This window comes from Tachysurus vachellii, chromosome 20 (assembly GCF_030014155.1).
Source record: "Tachysurus vachellii isolate PV-2020 chromosome 20, HZAU_Pvac_v1, whole genome shotgun sequence".
Lineage (NCBI taxonomy): Eukaryota > Metazoa > Chordata > Actinopteri > Siluriformes > Bagridae > Tachysurus > Tachysurus vachellii.
This window is the reverse complement of record NC_083479.1, coordinates 17,682,337-17,696,408: the sequence shown is the minus strand read 5'-3', so window position 1 is coordinate 17,696,408 and position 14,072 is coordinate 17,682,337. Positions and strand designations below refer to the sequence as shown.

At 40.9% G+C, this 14,072-nt stretch overlaps 1 protein-coding gene across 1 annotated transcript; it reads right to left on the bottom strand.

The window, feature by feature from the left end:
* Positions 1-6,771: 6,771 nt before the first annotated feature.
* LOC132863531 (sodium- and chloride-dependent creatine transporter 1-like) lies at positions 6,772-8,712 on the bottom strand. Its single transcript, XM_060896390.1, has one exon. The coding sequence runs from the start codon at positions 8,710-8,712 to the stop codon at positions 6,772-6,774; it is 1,941 nt and encodes a 646-aa protein (XP_060752373.1).
* Between the last annotated feature and the right edge of the window lie 5,360 nt (positions 8,713-14,072).

Sequence of the window (14,072 nt, the reverse complement as noted above, 5' to 3'; positions counted from 1 at the left end):
AACCCGGGTCTGGAAAGAGTTCGGTGAGGCCATGGAGAATTAAGATTAAAACTAATTATTTATATTGAAAGAATAATGTACATATTAAATAAGAATGGACAATACGGCTACTTTCCACAAACCCTTGAGGTGGAGGATACTTTAGTTGTTCCTAATAAAGTAGCTGTATTGTCCATTCTTGTTTGACATACTTTTCTGCACACTGTGTTTGTGTGCGGTGGTCATTCAGATTGTTATCTAGCCTTCCTGTCAGCTAGACGCTCCAAATCCAAATCTGTAGTGTGTGATGCAGAGTCAGACACGGGAGGTGTGGAATACATATTCAAGTGAATTCTCCAAGAGAAGATAGATAAATCCAAAGCGTAATTTAAAAGAGTGATCGTGGAAAACAGGCACAGAGCATAAACACATATGAAGCAAACCAAGGAACAGACAAATCCAAAGAGTAATCCAAAGAATGGTCATAAAAGATTCTGTGCACAGTTCCAAAGGCACAGAAGGGGCAATCAATGAGGCAGACAAATCCAAGAAATGCAAAGCAAAATAAACATGTAGGTCAAAAACAGCAAACAGGGTCAAAATACAGGAGAACAAACATACAAAAACACAATGAAACACAATGAAACACAAAGAAACACAATGGATGACTTAGTAGGCTGTTAGCGTTAGCATGGTTTAAATACACTATAACCAGGAAGTAACCTTTAAACAGGAAGTCCCTCAGTATTCTGGCCATGGCTCTGGTGGTGAGAAGGGGGAAATGTGGCTGAAGTTGTTACAGTAGGCAAAAAACTTTTAACCATAACCATACACCAGAAAACCACATGGTGATAAATACACTCAGTGTTACTTCACAACTGTGAATGAAGGTTCGCATGTGTGTGGGATTAAAAGTCAGGTGATTGTGAACGCCACAGATGGGGCATGAACTCCACCACTAAGTTAGAGCTGCGTCAGTCAGGAAGCATGAAGGATTCGATAGGTGCAACGTCTGTAGCTGACCGTGAATTTGTTATAGTTGAATGTTTATTAGCCTCAGAAGCTGATTTCAGGCTTAGTGATACTACGATATCATAGTAAAGCTAAACACCTCTTATGTCAGGAAACAGATCTCTATGGGATGAAAAAAAATAGCATAACAAAATGGGGATTTATTAAAAATAATAGAACTACAAACACATGGAAACTGTGGGAAAAAAATAGATGATTGAAATACAAATTTACAAACACAAAAAATGAAAACCTGGAGACGAACACAGGAGACGATGACTCAGAATTTCCTGAATCTATGTGAGAGTTCCTAATGGATGTGGGAGTTCCTGGTGGATGTGGTAGCTCAGTGGTTAAGGTGTCGGGCTACTGATCGGAGGTCATGGGTTCGAACCCCAGGTCCACCAAGCTGCCACTGCTGGGCCCCTGAGCTAGGCCCTTAACCCTTAGTTGCTCAGTTGTAAGTCACTCTGGATAAGGGTGTCTGCTAAATGCCATAAATGTAAATGTAAATGTGGAAGTTCCTGATCTATGTAGGATTTCCTGATGGATGTGGGAGATCCTGATGGATGTACTGTACAGTAGAAGTTCCTGATGGATGTGAAGTTGCTGATAGATGTAGAAGTTCCTGATGGATGTTGAAGTTCCTGATGGATGTGGAGGTTCCTGATGCATAAGGCTCTATGTTATTAAAATATGTGATTATGAAGTAATGTTTACTTTACTTCCTGCTTCATATATTTTCACTCACTCACTCACTCATTTTCTACCACTTATCAGAACTACCTCGGGCCACGGGGAGCCTGTGCCTATCTCAGGTGTCATCGGGCATCAAGGCAGGATACACCCTGGATGGAGTGCCAACCCATCACAGGACACACACACACTCTCATTCACTCACGCACTCACACACTACGGACAATTTTCCAGAGATGCCAATCAACCTACCATGCATGTCTTTGGACCGGAAAACCGGAGTACCCGGAGGAAACCCCCGAGGCACGGGGAGAACATGCAAACTCTACACACACGAAGGCGGAGGCAGGAATCGACCCCCCAACCGTGGAGGTGTGAGGCGAACGTGCTAACCACTAAGCCACCGTGCCTCCCATATATTTTCAACTGAAAAATATTTCTTCCAGGTACACAGTATCCTGGCTAGCTGCACAAGTTCTATGTATCAACATCAGATCAAAAAATTTCGCCCAGGCAGAGACACGAAACGCTCTCTGTAGTCCAAGTGTGACTCATTTGTTTATATGAAGCAGTGAAAAGGTGTCATGTGGCCCACATTAAGACACAAACTCAGACCTGCTTTCACTGATAGGAGCTCAGTGACACACCTTCTCTATTCTGTAATCTGCAGACAGGTCCTCCTGGATTATTCACCCCAAAAAATGACACGTTTTGCAAACTTGGTGTCTAATTCGATATCTAATCCCTTCACTGTAAAGATGTGTCATATTGAGCTTTCACACATGCTATTTAGGGACCTAAAACAGCTGTCATAAAGTCACACTGTGAGATGTGGATAAATACAGAGAGGCTTTTTAGCTGCTGTGAAAGCTCGGCTCCCCTCAAAGCTCTCCAGCTGCGATGGGGCGATTTGCATTGGAATGTGACATCTCAGTAAAAGCAGAGCTTTGATTTGCTCTCCATCATACCTCCATTTTGTCCATTTCGCACTGCCTCATCAGCCGTCTCACATCCTGTTCTGACCCATTGCCCTGGGCCATCTGTTTACATTTTATAGCTTTACACAAGTAACATTTCTTTTTAAAACATCCAATCTGTCTTCTTTTCATCTCGCTGATGATCAGACTAAACAATGCTGATGTAAATGACCCTGAACACCATCTGGATAATATAAATATGACTTTTTATGTGTGTTAGATGAGTAGTTCTCAGAGTATGATCTTTGAAGTGTAGCCAGGTGGTCTGTGATTTTTTTTTTCTTGTAAATATTATGTTACAGTTTCATACTTATTTATTTTAGTAATCTCTGTTTATTTAATATTTTATGCATTTAACCCAAACCTCGTTAATTTATAAAAAACTGTACCTGATTAGTCTTTATTTTGTCACATATATATTACAGCACAGTGAAATTCTTTCTTTGCATATCTCAACTTTGGAGGTTGGGGTCAGAACACAGGGTCAGCCATGATACAGTGCACCTGGAGCAGAGAGGGTTAAGGGCCTTGCTCAAGGGCCCAACAGAGGCAGCTTGTCAGTGAAGGGGCTTGAACGCAGATCCTCCAATCAACAACCCAGAGCTTTAACCCCTTGAGTCACCACTATCCTAGTAATAATGCCAGCTTGCCTCTATGAGTAGGGTGTAATATTTGAACAAGGCAGGGTGTATGAATAGGGTGTTATATTTGAGTAGGGCAGGGTGTATGAGTAGGGTGTTATAATTGAGTAGGGCAGGGTGTATGAGTAGGGTGTTATATTTGAGTAGTGCAGGGTGTATGAGTAGGGTGTTATATTTGAGTAGGGCAGGGTGTATGAGTAGGGTGTTATATTTGAGTAGGGCAGGGTGTATGAGTAGGGTGTTATATTCGAGTAGGGCAGGGTGTATGAGTAGAATGTTATATTTGAGTAGGGCAGGGTGTATGAGTAGGGTGTTATATTTGAGTAGGGCAGGGTGTATGAGTAGGGTGTTATATTTGAGTAGGGCAGGGTGTATGAGTAGGGTGTTATATTTGAGCAGTGCAGGGTGTATGAGTAGGGTGTTATATTTGAGTAGGGCAGGGTGTATGAGTAGGGTGTTATATTTGAGTATGGCAGGGTGTATGAGTAGGGTGTTATATTTGAGTAGGGCAGGGTGTATGAGTAGGGTGTTATATTTGAGTAGGGCAGGGTGTATGAGTAGGGTGTTATATTTGAGTAGGGCAGGGTGTATGAGTAGGGTGTTATATTTGAGTAGGGCAGGGTGTATGAGTAGGGTGTCATATTCAAGTAGGGCAGGGTGTGTGAGTAGGGTGTTATATTTGAGTAGGGCAGGGTGTATGAGTAGGGTGTTATATTTGAGTAGGGCAGGGTGTATGAGTAGGGTGTTATATTTGAGTAGGGCAGGGTGTATGAGTAGGGTGTTATATTTGAGTAGGGCAGGGTGTATGAGTAGAATGTTATATTTGAGTAGGGCAGGGTGTATGAGTAGGGTGTTATATTTGAGTAGGACAGGGTGTATGAGTAGAATGTTATATTTGAGTAGGACAGGGTGTATGAGTAGAATGTTATATTTGAGTAGGACAGGGTGTATGAGTAGAATGTTATATTTGAGTAGGACAGGGTGTATGAGTAGAATGTTATATTTGAGTAGGACAGGGTGTATGAGTAGAATGTTATATTTGAGTAGGACAGGGTGTATGAGTAGAATGTTATATTTGAGTAGGACAGGGTGTATGAGTAGAATGTTATATTTGAGTAGGACAGGGTGTATGAGTAGAATGTTATATTTGAGTAGGACAGGGTGTATGAGTAGGGTGTTATATTTGAGTAGGACAGGGTGTATGAGTAGAATGTTATATTTGAGTAGGACAGGGTGTATGAGTAGAATGTTATATTTGAGTAGGACAGGGTGTATGAGTAGAATGTTATATTTGAGTAGGACAGGGTGTATGAGTAGAATGTTATATTTGAGTAGGACAGGGTGTATGAGTAGAATGTTATATTTGAGTAGGACAGGGTGTATGAGTAGAATGTTATATTTGAGTAGGACAGGGTGTATGAGTAGGGTGTTATATTCGAGTAGGGCAGGGTGTGTGAGTAGGGTGTTATATTTGAGTAGGGCGGGGTGTATGAGTAGGGTGTTATATTCGAGTAGGGCGGGGTGTATGAGTAGGGTGTTATATTTGAGTAGGGCAGGGTGTGTGAGTAGGGTGTTATATTTGAGTAGGGCGGGGTGTATGAGTAGGGTGTTATATTCGAGTAGGGCAGGGTGTATGAGTAGGGTGTTATATTTGAGTAGGGCAGGGTGTGTGAGTAGGGTGTTATATTTGAGTAGGGCGGGGTGTATGAGTAGGGTGTTATATTCGAGTAGTGCAGGATGTATGAGTAGGGTGTTATATTCGAGTAGGGCAGGGTGTATGAGTAGAATGTTATATTTGAGTAGGACAGGGTGTATGAGTAGAATGTTATATTTGAGTAGGACAGGGTGTATGAGTAGAATGTTATATTTGAGTAGGGTATTAGTTGCTGGGCAGATGTTGGGATAATGATTGTAAAGATTTAGATCAACTTCTAGCACTTCCAAGCTCCTACTACTGCACCTTTGAGCAAGACCCTGAACCATCAACAGCTCATTTGTAACTCTAGATAAAGGCATCTGCCATATGTAGTTTGATTACGTTCAAAAAATATAAACTAATAAAAAATATAAGGAAAGAACTTAAATGTTACAGATTGAAATGTTGAGAGAATTCAAATGCGTCGAGTGTGTCTGCTGGAATAAAATAGAGTTTTTGCACTCGTGTCAGGTCTCATTGTTATTCCTCACTGCCTTCCCCTGTTATTAAAAACAGCAGGTGTTTATGGAAAAAATATCCAGTGTTTGACACTACACAGAATCACATCAGATTTAATTATTGATACAAGAACCATCAAACGACACTACACTAATGAATTGCAGGACCTTTCGGATGCTTTTTGGCTTAAAGAACTGTACAGGTGTTTGTTCAGCACAGTTCTGTCAAACATTTACATAAACCTCATTGTTATATCAACTGTTGCAATGTTTAGGTATAAAGGATTTTCCAGACAATTAGATTCTCAAGTATAAGACTGTCACACTCATTGTTATAAATTATTGTTTCCATAGTAATAGCTTTTTCTCAGTGACTTGGATGGGGATGATGTGCATAATCTAGACCTATAAATAAATGGATGTTAATTGTGAGAATGACAAATTATCACATCGAAAGTTTGCTTTTCCCTTCCGTACTGTGAACCGCATGTTCTAAAATAACACTTTACTGTCGAACTGTCTTGTAACTTGCAGCTCTTGGGTCCATAGCTACATAGCTACACATTGTTCACAACAAACCTTATCTGATTAACTGCTACATATTATTCCCTACACATATATCCTAATTCTGAATATCATACACCGACTTCTGCAAATCGACTGTGGAGACTAAGAGGGTCATGGAACCTTTTTCCGAATTTGCCTCATTTTACGGAATGAAAAATGTCATTATCTTATTTCATTTTCGCCTGGGAAAAAAGTTGCACATAGCTGTGTCTAAATTATTATTTTTGTTCTCTATAAAACACTTTTAAACCTAATATGCAATAGTTCATCAAACTACATTATTTACTTACTTTAAATACTGAATACTAAATGTAGGTTAAATAATTTAACTCAGATCTTATTGACTTCAAATTATCTACATAATGTTTGATATTTATATAAAATAAATAATGTTGGTATGAAACTTAGATCGATGGGCGGGGCTTCAGTAAAGTAGTCTCGCAATGAATTTTCTACAAACTACGTACAATGTAAACACAGACGGATAACAGACTAAACCAACTGTATTACTATGATACACAGATGTCATTTAGTGCTAGTCAGAATGATCACAATGTTAATTACCACAATAATGCCATTCTAAGGGTCATAAGAATTAACACAGTAATGTCATTCTTTTTTTTTTTTTTTTTTTTATAGTAAAACAACTTTTATTCAGGTTAGTGTAAAACATTTGGAATTTGAATCAAGGTAGCTTTAATATTAGCTTGTCTTCGGCTCCAGGGTGGATCGCCAGATCTTGACAGTTACATGCCGCTCTCGAAGATAATGACCTTGTTGTCTTCAGTGACCGGGGACATTGAGGACATGCTTCTGCCGTCCTCTTCAGGTGCCATGTACTCCAGATGATGCGCTCCCCACACCGGTTTGGTCAGAGTCTCCCAGCGCTTTTTAAAAGATCCTTTGGCTGTAATAAGTTTGTAGATGACGCTGATGGGGATGCAGAGCATGGAGGAGAGAGCCATGAACCATCCGATCAACTCCCCCCACCACGGGTACACGTACACATTGTTGTAGGTTAGAGGCTTGTAGTTCACCAGTTGGAACACAAATATTCCCATGCAAACAGATGGAGTAAGAAACGACCAGCACCACTTCACCCAAGGGAAAGGCCGGTAACCGATCATACGGGCAATGTCATCCATAAACTTATTAGCACCGTAAACCCAGGCGACAACCACACATTCCCAGAATGCCTGCCACAACAGGGTCATTCCACTGGCTGAATAATAGTCAAAAAGCTGGAAGACATACATCCCTCCCTCTGTAACCATGGAGAGATCGATAACAAAGCACAACATGCAGGAGATCGCCACAGTGAGTTCTCGCTTGTAAAACTTCGAAGGGAGCAGATCCAGGATGCCAGTTACAAAGCCTTCTACACCAACAAACTGACTGTCCAGCCCCAGCAACAGCAGCATGATGAAGAAGAGCGCGGCCCAGACTGGTGCCACAGGCATCATGGACACGGCTTTAGGGTAGGCGATGAACGCCAGGCCTGGCCCTGACTCTGCCACTTTTGAGATGTCCACACCCTGCTCAGCAGCCATGAAGCCCAGAATGGAGAAAACCACAAAGCCAGCAAAGAAACTGGTGCCGCTATTTACCAGTGACAACAGAAACGTATCCCTGTAACAGTTGTTGTTGAATCGGTTATAACTGCCAAGAGCAGTCAGGGCTCCAAGTCCGATGGCATAAGAAAAAAATACTTGAGTGCCGGCATCAATCCAGACTTGTGCCTGTTGAAGCTTTGACCAGTCCGGTTGTAGATAGTATATGATACCGCTGTAGGCCCCAGGTAGGGTCACACCTCTTACCAGGAGAACGATCAGGACAACATAAGGGAACATGGCAGTAAAATAGACAATCTTTCCTGTAAACTTTACTCCCTTCCAGACGCAGAAATATACCATCAACCAGACAGCCATCAGACACAGCGTCACCTCCCAGTTGATCTGACCCGGAGTGCTCAAGCCATCGGAGATATGCAGCACCTTATTCTCCCAGAACTCGATGATAGGAGAGGTGCCGTTTATTAACTCATCGCAGGTCTTGTTCATGGAGGTGAAGTTGCCGTTGGTGCCGTTCTTACAGCCGTCCTGGAGGAAGGACTCGATGCAGTTCTCAGTGTTCCAGTAGTTTGTGCAGGTGGACCATGGCAGTGTGGAGGTGAAGGATTTGATTAAGTAATAGAAACCCCATGCCAGGACCATGATGTAGTAGGTGTTGCAGAAGAACACTATTACCATGGAAGCATAGCCGAGTCCTTTAAAGAGTGGAGCGATGTTCCACACAGCGATGCTTCCAGCCTTCATGAACTGTCCCAGAGCAATTTCCAGAAAGAAGATAGGAATTCCACCAAGGAATATAAACAAAATGTAGGGAATGAGAAAGACTCCTCCACCATTTTTGTAGCAAAGGTAAGGGAAGCGCCACACGTTCCCCAGACCTACAGCGAAGCCCACGCAGGACATGATGAAGTCCATCTGCCGGGACCATGTCTCTCTCCCCTGAACAGGCTTCTTGTCACCGTTTGCGACGATCAGAGAGCCGGGCCCGGCCTGGGGGTTCCCGTTGGGAATGAGGTGGCCTTTCTTCTCCTCTGGGTTTGCCAGCACGCAGGATTCCGTCCCCATATCCACCACGCTGCAGTTCGTGCCAAGTGTGCTCTTTACGCTCTTCTCCATCCTAAACACACTCACCGAGCCCAAAAAAAAAAAAATTACATTGAAAAAAAAAACAGTCAATGCCTCTGGGAAATAATCACAAATCTCTTTGTTCCTTTTTATCTGTATGTCTCGTGTCAGTTACCTTTATTGACACCAAGATGTCCTCTGTTCAAACTTCTTAAAGGGTTAACAGGATCTGGTCCTCTGACTGTTCTTTTAATAAAGGGTCCTTTTTTATATTTATCAAGTCAAGATTGTTAATATTTAAACTATAGGTATATTTTTGTCGTTTTTTTTATATATTTTTTTCCAGTCTGGCTTCTTGCTGAAGCGTTTGTCAAAAAAAAAAAAATCGTCCGCAGTAATAACCGTAAATAAGATGTAGAAGAGGATCGTGTGAAAAATGAAACCAAAAATTATCACCGACTTCAAAGGGCACCTTCAAAAACAATCCACGAAACACTTGAAGGTGAGTCTGAAGAATCGCATCGGCACGTATCTCTCGTAGAGGAGGCGGTTGTCGGGACGGAAAAACCGGGCGCCGCTCACGTGCTCACCAACTGGCCAGCGATGTCTTTCACAAGGTCATCAGAATTAACACAGTGATGTCATTTAGTGATGTCATCAGAACTACCCTGGTGATGTCGTAAGGGATCAGAATTATACACTGTGATGGTCATCAATGCATATAAGGTCATGTCCACACTAATCCGGATATATTTGAAAACGGAGTTTACGTCTAAAAACGCTCCGCGTCCACATTATCATTTTCAAACTTTTTCCAAAAGTTGCTTATCCACACTGAAATGTATGAAAACGCTTACATCTCCCTACTGCGCATGAGTAAAGCTTCAACCTGCCTCATTTCGGCTAGGCGTTTATTTACTTTCGACTGCATCACATGACTAAAAATGCATCATAGTATTCAAAACTAGACGGCGTTTTCAAATTTATCCACTTTGGAGAGCGTCTTCCAACAGCTACGTTTTCGTTGACTTAAAACGCTGTCTCAGTGTGGACGAAAGGCCAAAACGGAGAGAAAAATATACGTTTTCAAACGAAAACATAGTGTGGACATGGCCTAAGAAACAGGACAGTTAGTATAAGAACACATATACAGTTACATACAGCATACAACTTGCACTGAAATGAAAAACCTGGCCTGCTCCTGCTTAGACCGTACATATAACTAAACTATATTATAGAATGAATAGAAATAAGAAGACATAAGAAGAGGTAGTATCAGTACAGCATGGAAAGTGATGAAGTAAAAAGGTTACCCGTAGTAACAGTAAAAGTGCAGTGTGTAGATTGAAAATGGAGTAAATGAATCTTTATGGAATCGATTAGAATGATGGACATGACACATCTCAGTTTTAGTCATCAGACTGAACAGAAGCGATTGCCTGGTTGCAGTAGTGAAAAATGACTGAAAGACACAAATATCTTAAAAATCGTTTTGCTCACAACTATTTTTTCCACGCTAAGATTGACATTTGCATCGACTTGCCTGTAACTCTGTTAGGAAGTGCATCCAGATCTGTAGACAGGAGTGTGGTTAACTGATTCTGTACTAGAACAAATTCCCTTTATGTGAAAACATACTTGGCAATAAAGATCTTTCTGATTCTGATTCTGATTCTGATGTTGATGTACATTTTATCATAACGGTATTATATTGTTAAAAACAGAGACTATGAATAGTATCTGATATAATGGTCTGAACGTCTTCCGTTTTGCTTCTTTGAAAAAATGCATTCAATCCCAGCTAATTAAGAACATTTTATTGCATTCATCAAAAATCCAACATTAATCCAAATGAAAGTGCCTAATTTTATATCCTTTATCTTTATTCACATTTTTAAAATCAATAAAATATTTCTGGTACCAAAAGAGAATTTGCTGTGATACTGTATATTCACCTTCCAGTGTATGAGCTATTTTGAAATGTCACGCAATGAAAAGACATGCAATTACGCATGTGCATGGTACTGATGGAGAAGGTTGTAAAAAGCATATAAAATGTGTGCGTGTGCAGGGAATACAGATTGCATAACCATGAGAAATGAGGTACCTATTATGAATGGATAAAACAGCTTTTGATTTTTGTGAATATATCAAGGTAGAGGGATTAAAACAAAAGAACAACCAAGTGTAAGATGGTGGGATAACATTGGTGGTAACTGATTGGTGAACGGGAACAACGGAGATCAGTAATTGGTCAGTGGGAGCAAAGGTGATCAGTGACTGGTCATATAGAAAGGATAACGGCTTAAAACAAACAAATATCATTGGGGATTTCAGTGATTGGTAATTGTTCATTGGGGACATTGGTGTTCACTGATTGGTCACTGAAGACAGCAGTGATCACTGATTAGTCATTAAGGACATTGGTGATCACTGATTGGTCACTGAGGACATTGGTGATCACTGATTGGTCACTGAGGACATTGGTGATCACTATTGCTCAGTGGGAACATTGGATCATGCAAGTGCACTTCAGTCAGGTTTACACACTGGAGATGAAAGGAGTGAACCTGCTCTCAACTCATATAACCAGAAGATGTAATGTGAGCTGGCGATCTGTGGCAAGAAAAGAACAATCAATAACAACTTTCTCCAACAAAAGTCACCAGATATCTCACTAGGCTCTGTAGACACTACAGAAAACAGAAGGTTTCCGGACAAGCTCCTGCTCACTCCTGCTCACTCCCACCTTATTAATAGTTAAATCAGGTGTATTAGAGCAAAGCAAACACTAATTTCTGATTTAAATGAAGAGACGACCCTGAACTAGCTGCAGTAGGTTCCTTCGTTTGGCTGAACTTGCACTGAGTACCTCATTATTCACCCAGTTCTGAGTTTATTAAGTTTAATGAGTTTGGTTCGGTGGGAGCATATGGACGCAGATGTGCAGAACTCCTCTGATGAGCTTCATAAAGGAGCCCAACAGCTTGAAGCTTGCACATCCCGAGTGACTTCCCCCCTATTAACGCACATTACATTCACCACGTCTTCAGCTCCCAAAATTAAAGAGGCCTGGCTTTGGGTACTGGAGATGATGCGTTATATTTTGTGCTGTCTTAATAACCCAAATGCATGAAACTCCTCCCTGTAGAGCTGATTATAATCACAGCACTAGTTTTCTACAAACAAACAAATATGCCAGCATCTTAATTTTTGGTCTATGCTGATATTAGTATAATAATTTATTCATATATGCTGGTCAGGATCTTGGGAAAACTGGGTGTGAGGTGGGAATACATAACAGAACGGACACCAGTGCATCATAAGGCACCATACACACACACACACACACACACACACACACACACACACACACAGAGGGGCAAATTAGTATTAGTCTTGCTAGTAAAAACTGAGGATTCTGAAAGAAAAGCTCTGCACAGGCACTAACCTAAACGTAAGAACAGGATCGAACCAGGACCTCTGAAGGTGACACACTGTATCACCCAGACATTAGTTACCAAAACCACTATAGCTTAAATTCATAATTTAGCTACATTTTTAAATTATGTCAATTTTACCAACAAGGCAAATCAAAAATGGTCAGCATTAAACATTTTGAATAGCATAAGCATGAGAGAAACAGCATGTTGTTCTGTTTTCATGTATGGTACCACCACACAGTTTTAAGCAGGTGTGAAATCATGCTGTAGATTAATAATGCTTTCAAAGATAGAAATGTTAATAATTTCTTTTTTAGCAATTAACAAAACAGAAAGCAAATAAACAGAAATAAAAATCCAAATCAATATTTGGTGTGATATCTTCTTGTTATAATTGGTTAATCATCCACCTGACCCATACACCCTAATCATACACCTGACCCATACACCCTAATCATACACCTGACCCATATACACTAATCATACACCTGACCCATGTACACTAATCATACACCTGACCCATATACACTAATCATACACCTGACCCATGTACACTAATCATACACCTGACCCATATACACTAATCATACACCTGACCCATTCACCCTAATCATACACCTGACCCATACACCCTAATCATACACCTGACCCATTCACCCTAATCATACACCTGACCCATACACCCTAATCATACACCTGACCCATTCACCCTAATCATACACCTGACCCATACACCCTAATCATACACCTGACCCATACACCCTAATCATCCACCTGACCCATACACCCTAATCATACACCTGACCCATACACCCTAATCATACACCTGACCCATATACACTAATCATCCACCTGACCCATACACCCTAATCATCCACCTGACCCATATACACTAATCATACACCTGACCCATATACACTAATCATCCACCTGACCCATACACCCTAATCATCCACCTGACCCATATACACTAATCATACACCTGACCCATACACCCTAATCATACACCTGACCCATACACCCTAATCATCCACCTGACCCATACACCCTAATCATCCACCTGACCCATATACACTAATCATACACCTGACCCATACACCCTAATCATCCACCTGACCCATACACCCTAATCATCCACCTGACCCATATACACTAATCATACACCTGACCCATACACCCTAATCATACACCTGACCCATACACCCTAATCATCCACCTGACCCATATACACTAATCATACACCTGACCCATACACCCTAATCATACACCTGACCCATACACCCTAATCATACACCTGACCCAAACACCCTAATCATACACCTGACCCATACACCCTAATCATACACCTGACCCATACACCCTAATCATACACCTGACCCATACACCCTAATCATACACCTGACCCATACACCCTAATCATACACCTGACCCATATACACTAATCATACACCTGACCCATACACCCTAATCATACACCTGACCTATACACCTTAATCATAATCATACACATCATAATCATACACCAAATCTAGCATTATCTAGATTTAAAAAATGAGAAGGTTCATCAAGATTTCACTTAAAATTGCTTTTTGACTGTTATTAATGTTATAATTTTCTTACTACTTGAAGCACTTGGATGTAGATGTTATATTGTTGTTAAATGCTGTATACGTATCCTTATGTTAGTGTTTTGTACATATAGGAAATTTTTAAAAATAGCAATAAATCTTGATCTTAGTCATTTTGGTCTCGGAGAAACAAATCCTAAACCAAATGTCCCATAGAGGTCTAAGTAAAATACCCATCACAGCCTCCCAAAGCTGCAGTAACCAGGCTGAGTCCTGCAGTCACCTCCGAGAGAGCAGACAGCATGTTTATGAGTAATGCACCATGTGCGTTTAATTAATCTGGCTACTGATTAGAGAAAAAAATACACAGAGCATGTGGGGGATTAATTTGAACAAGCCC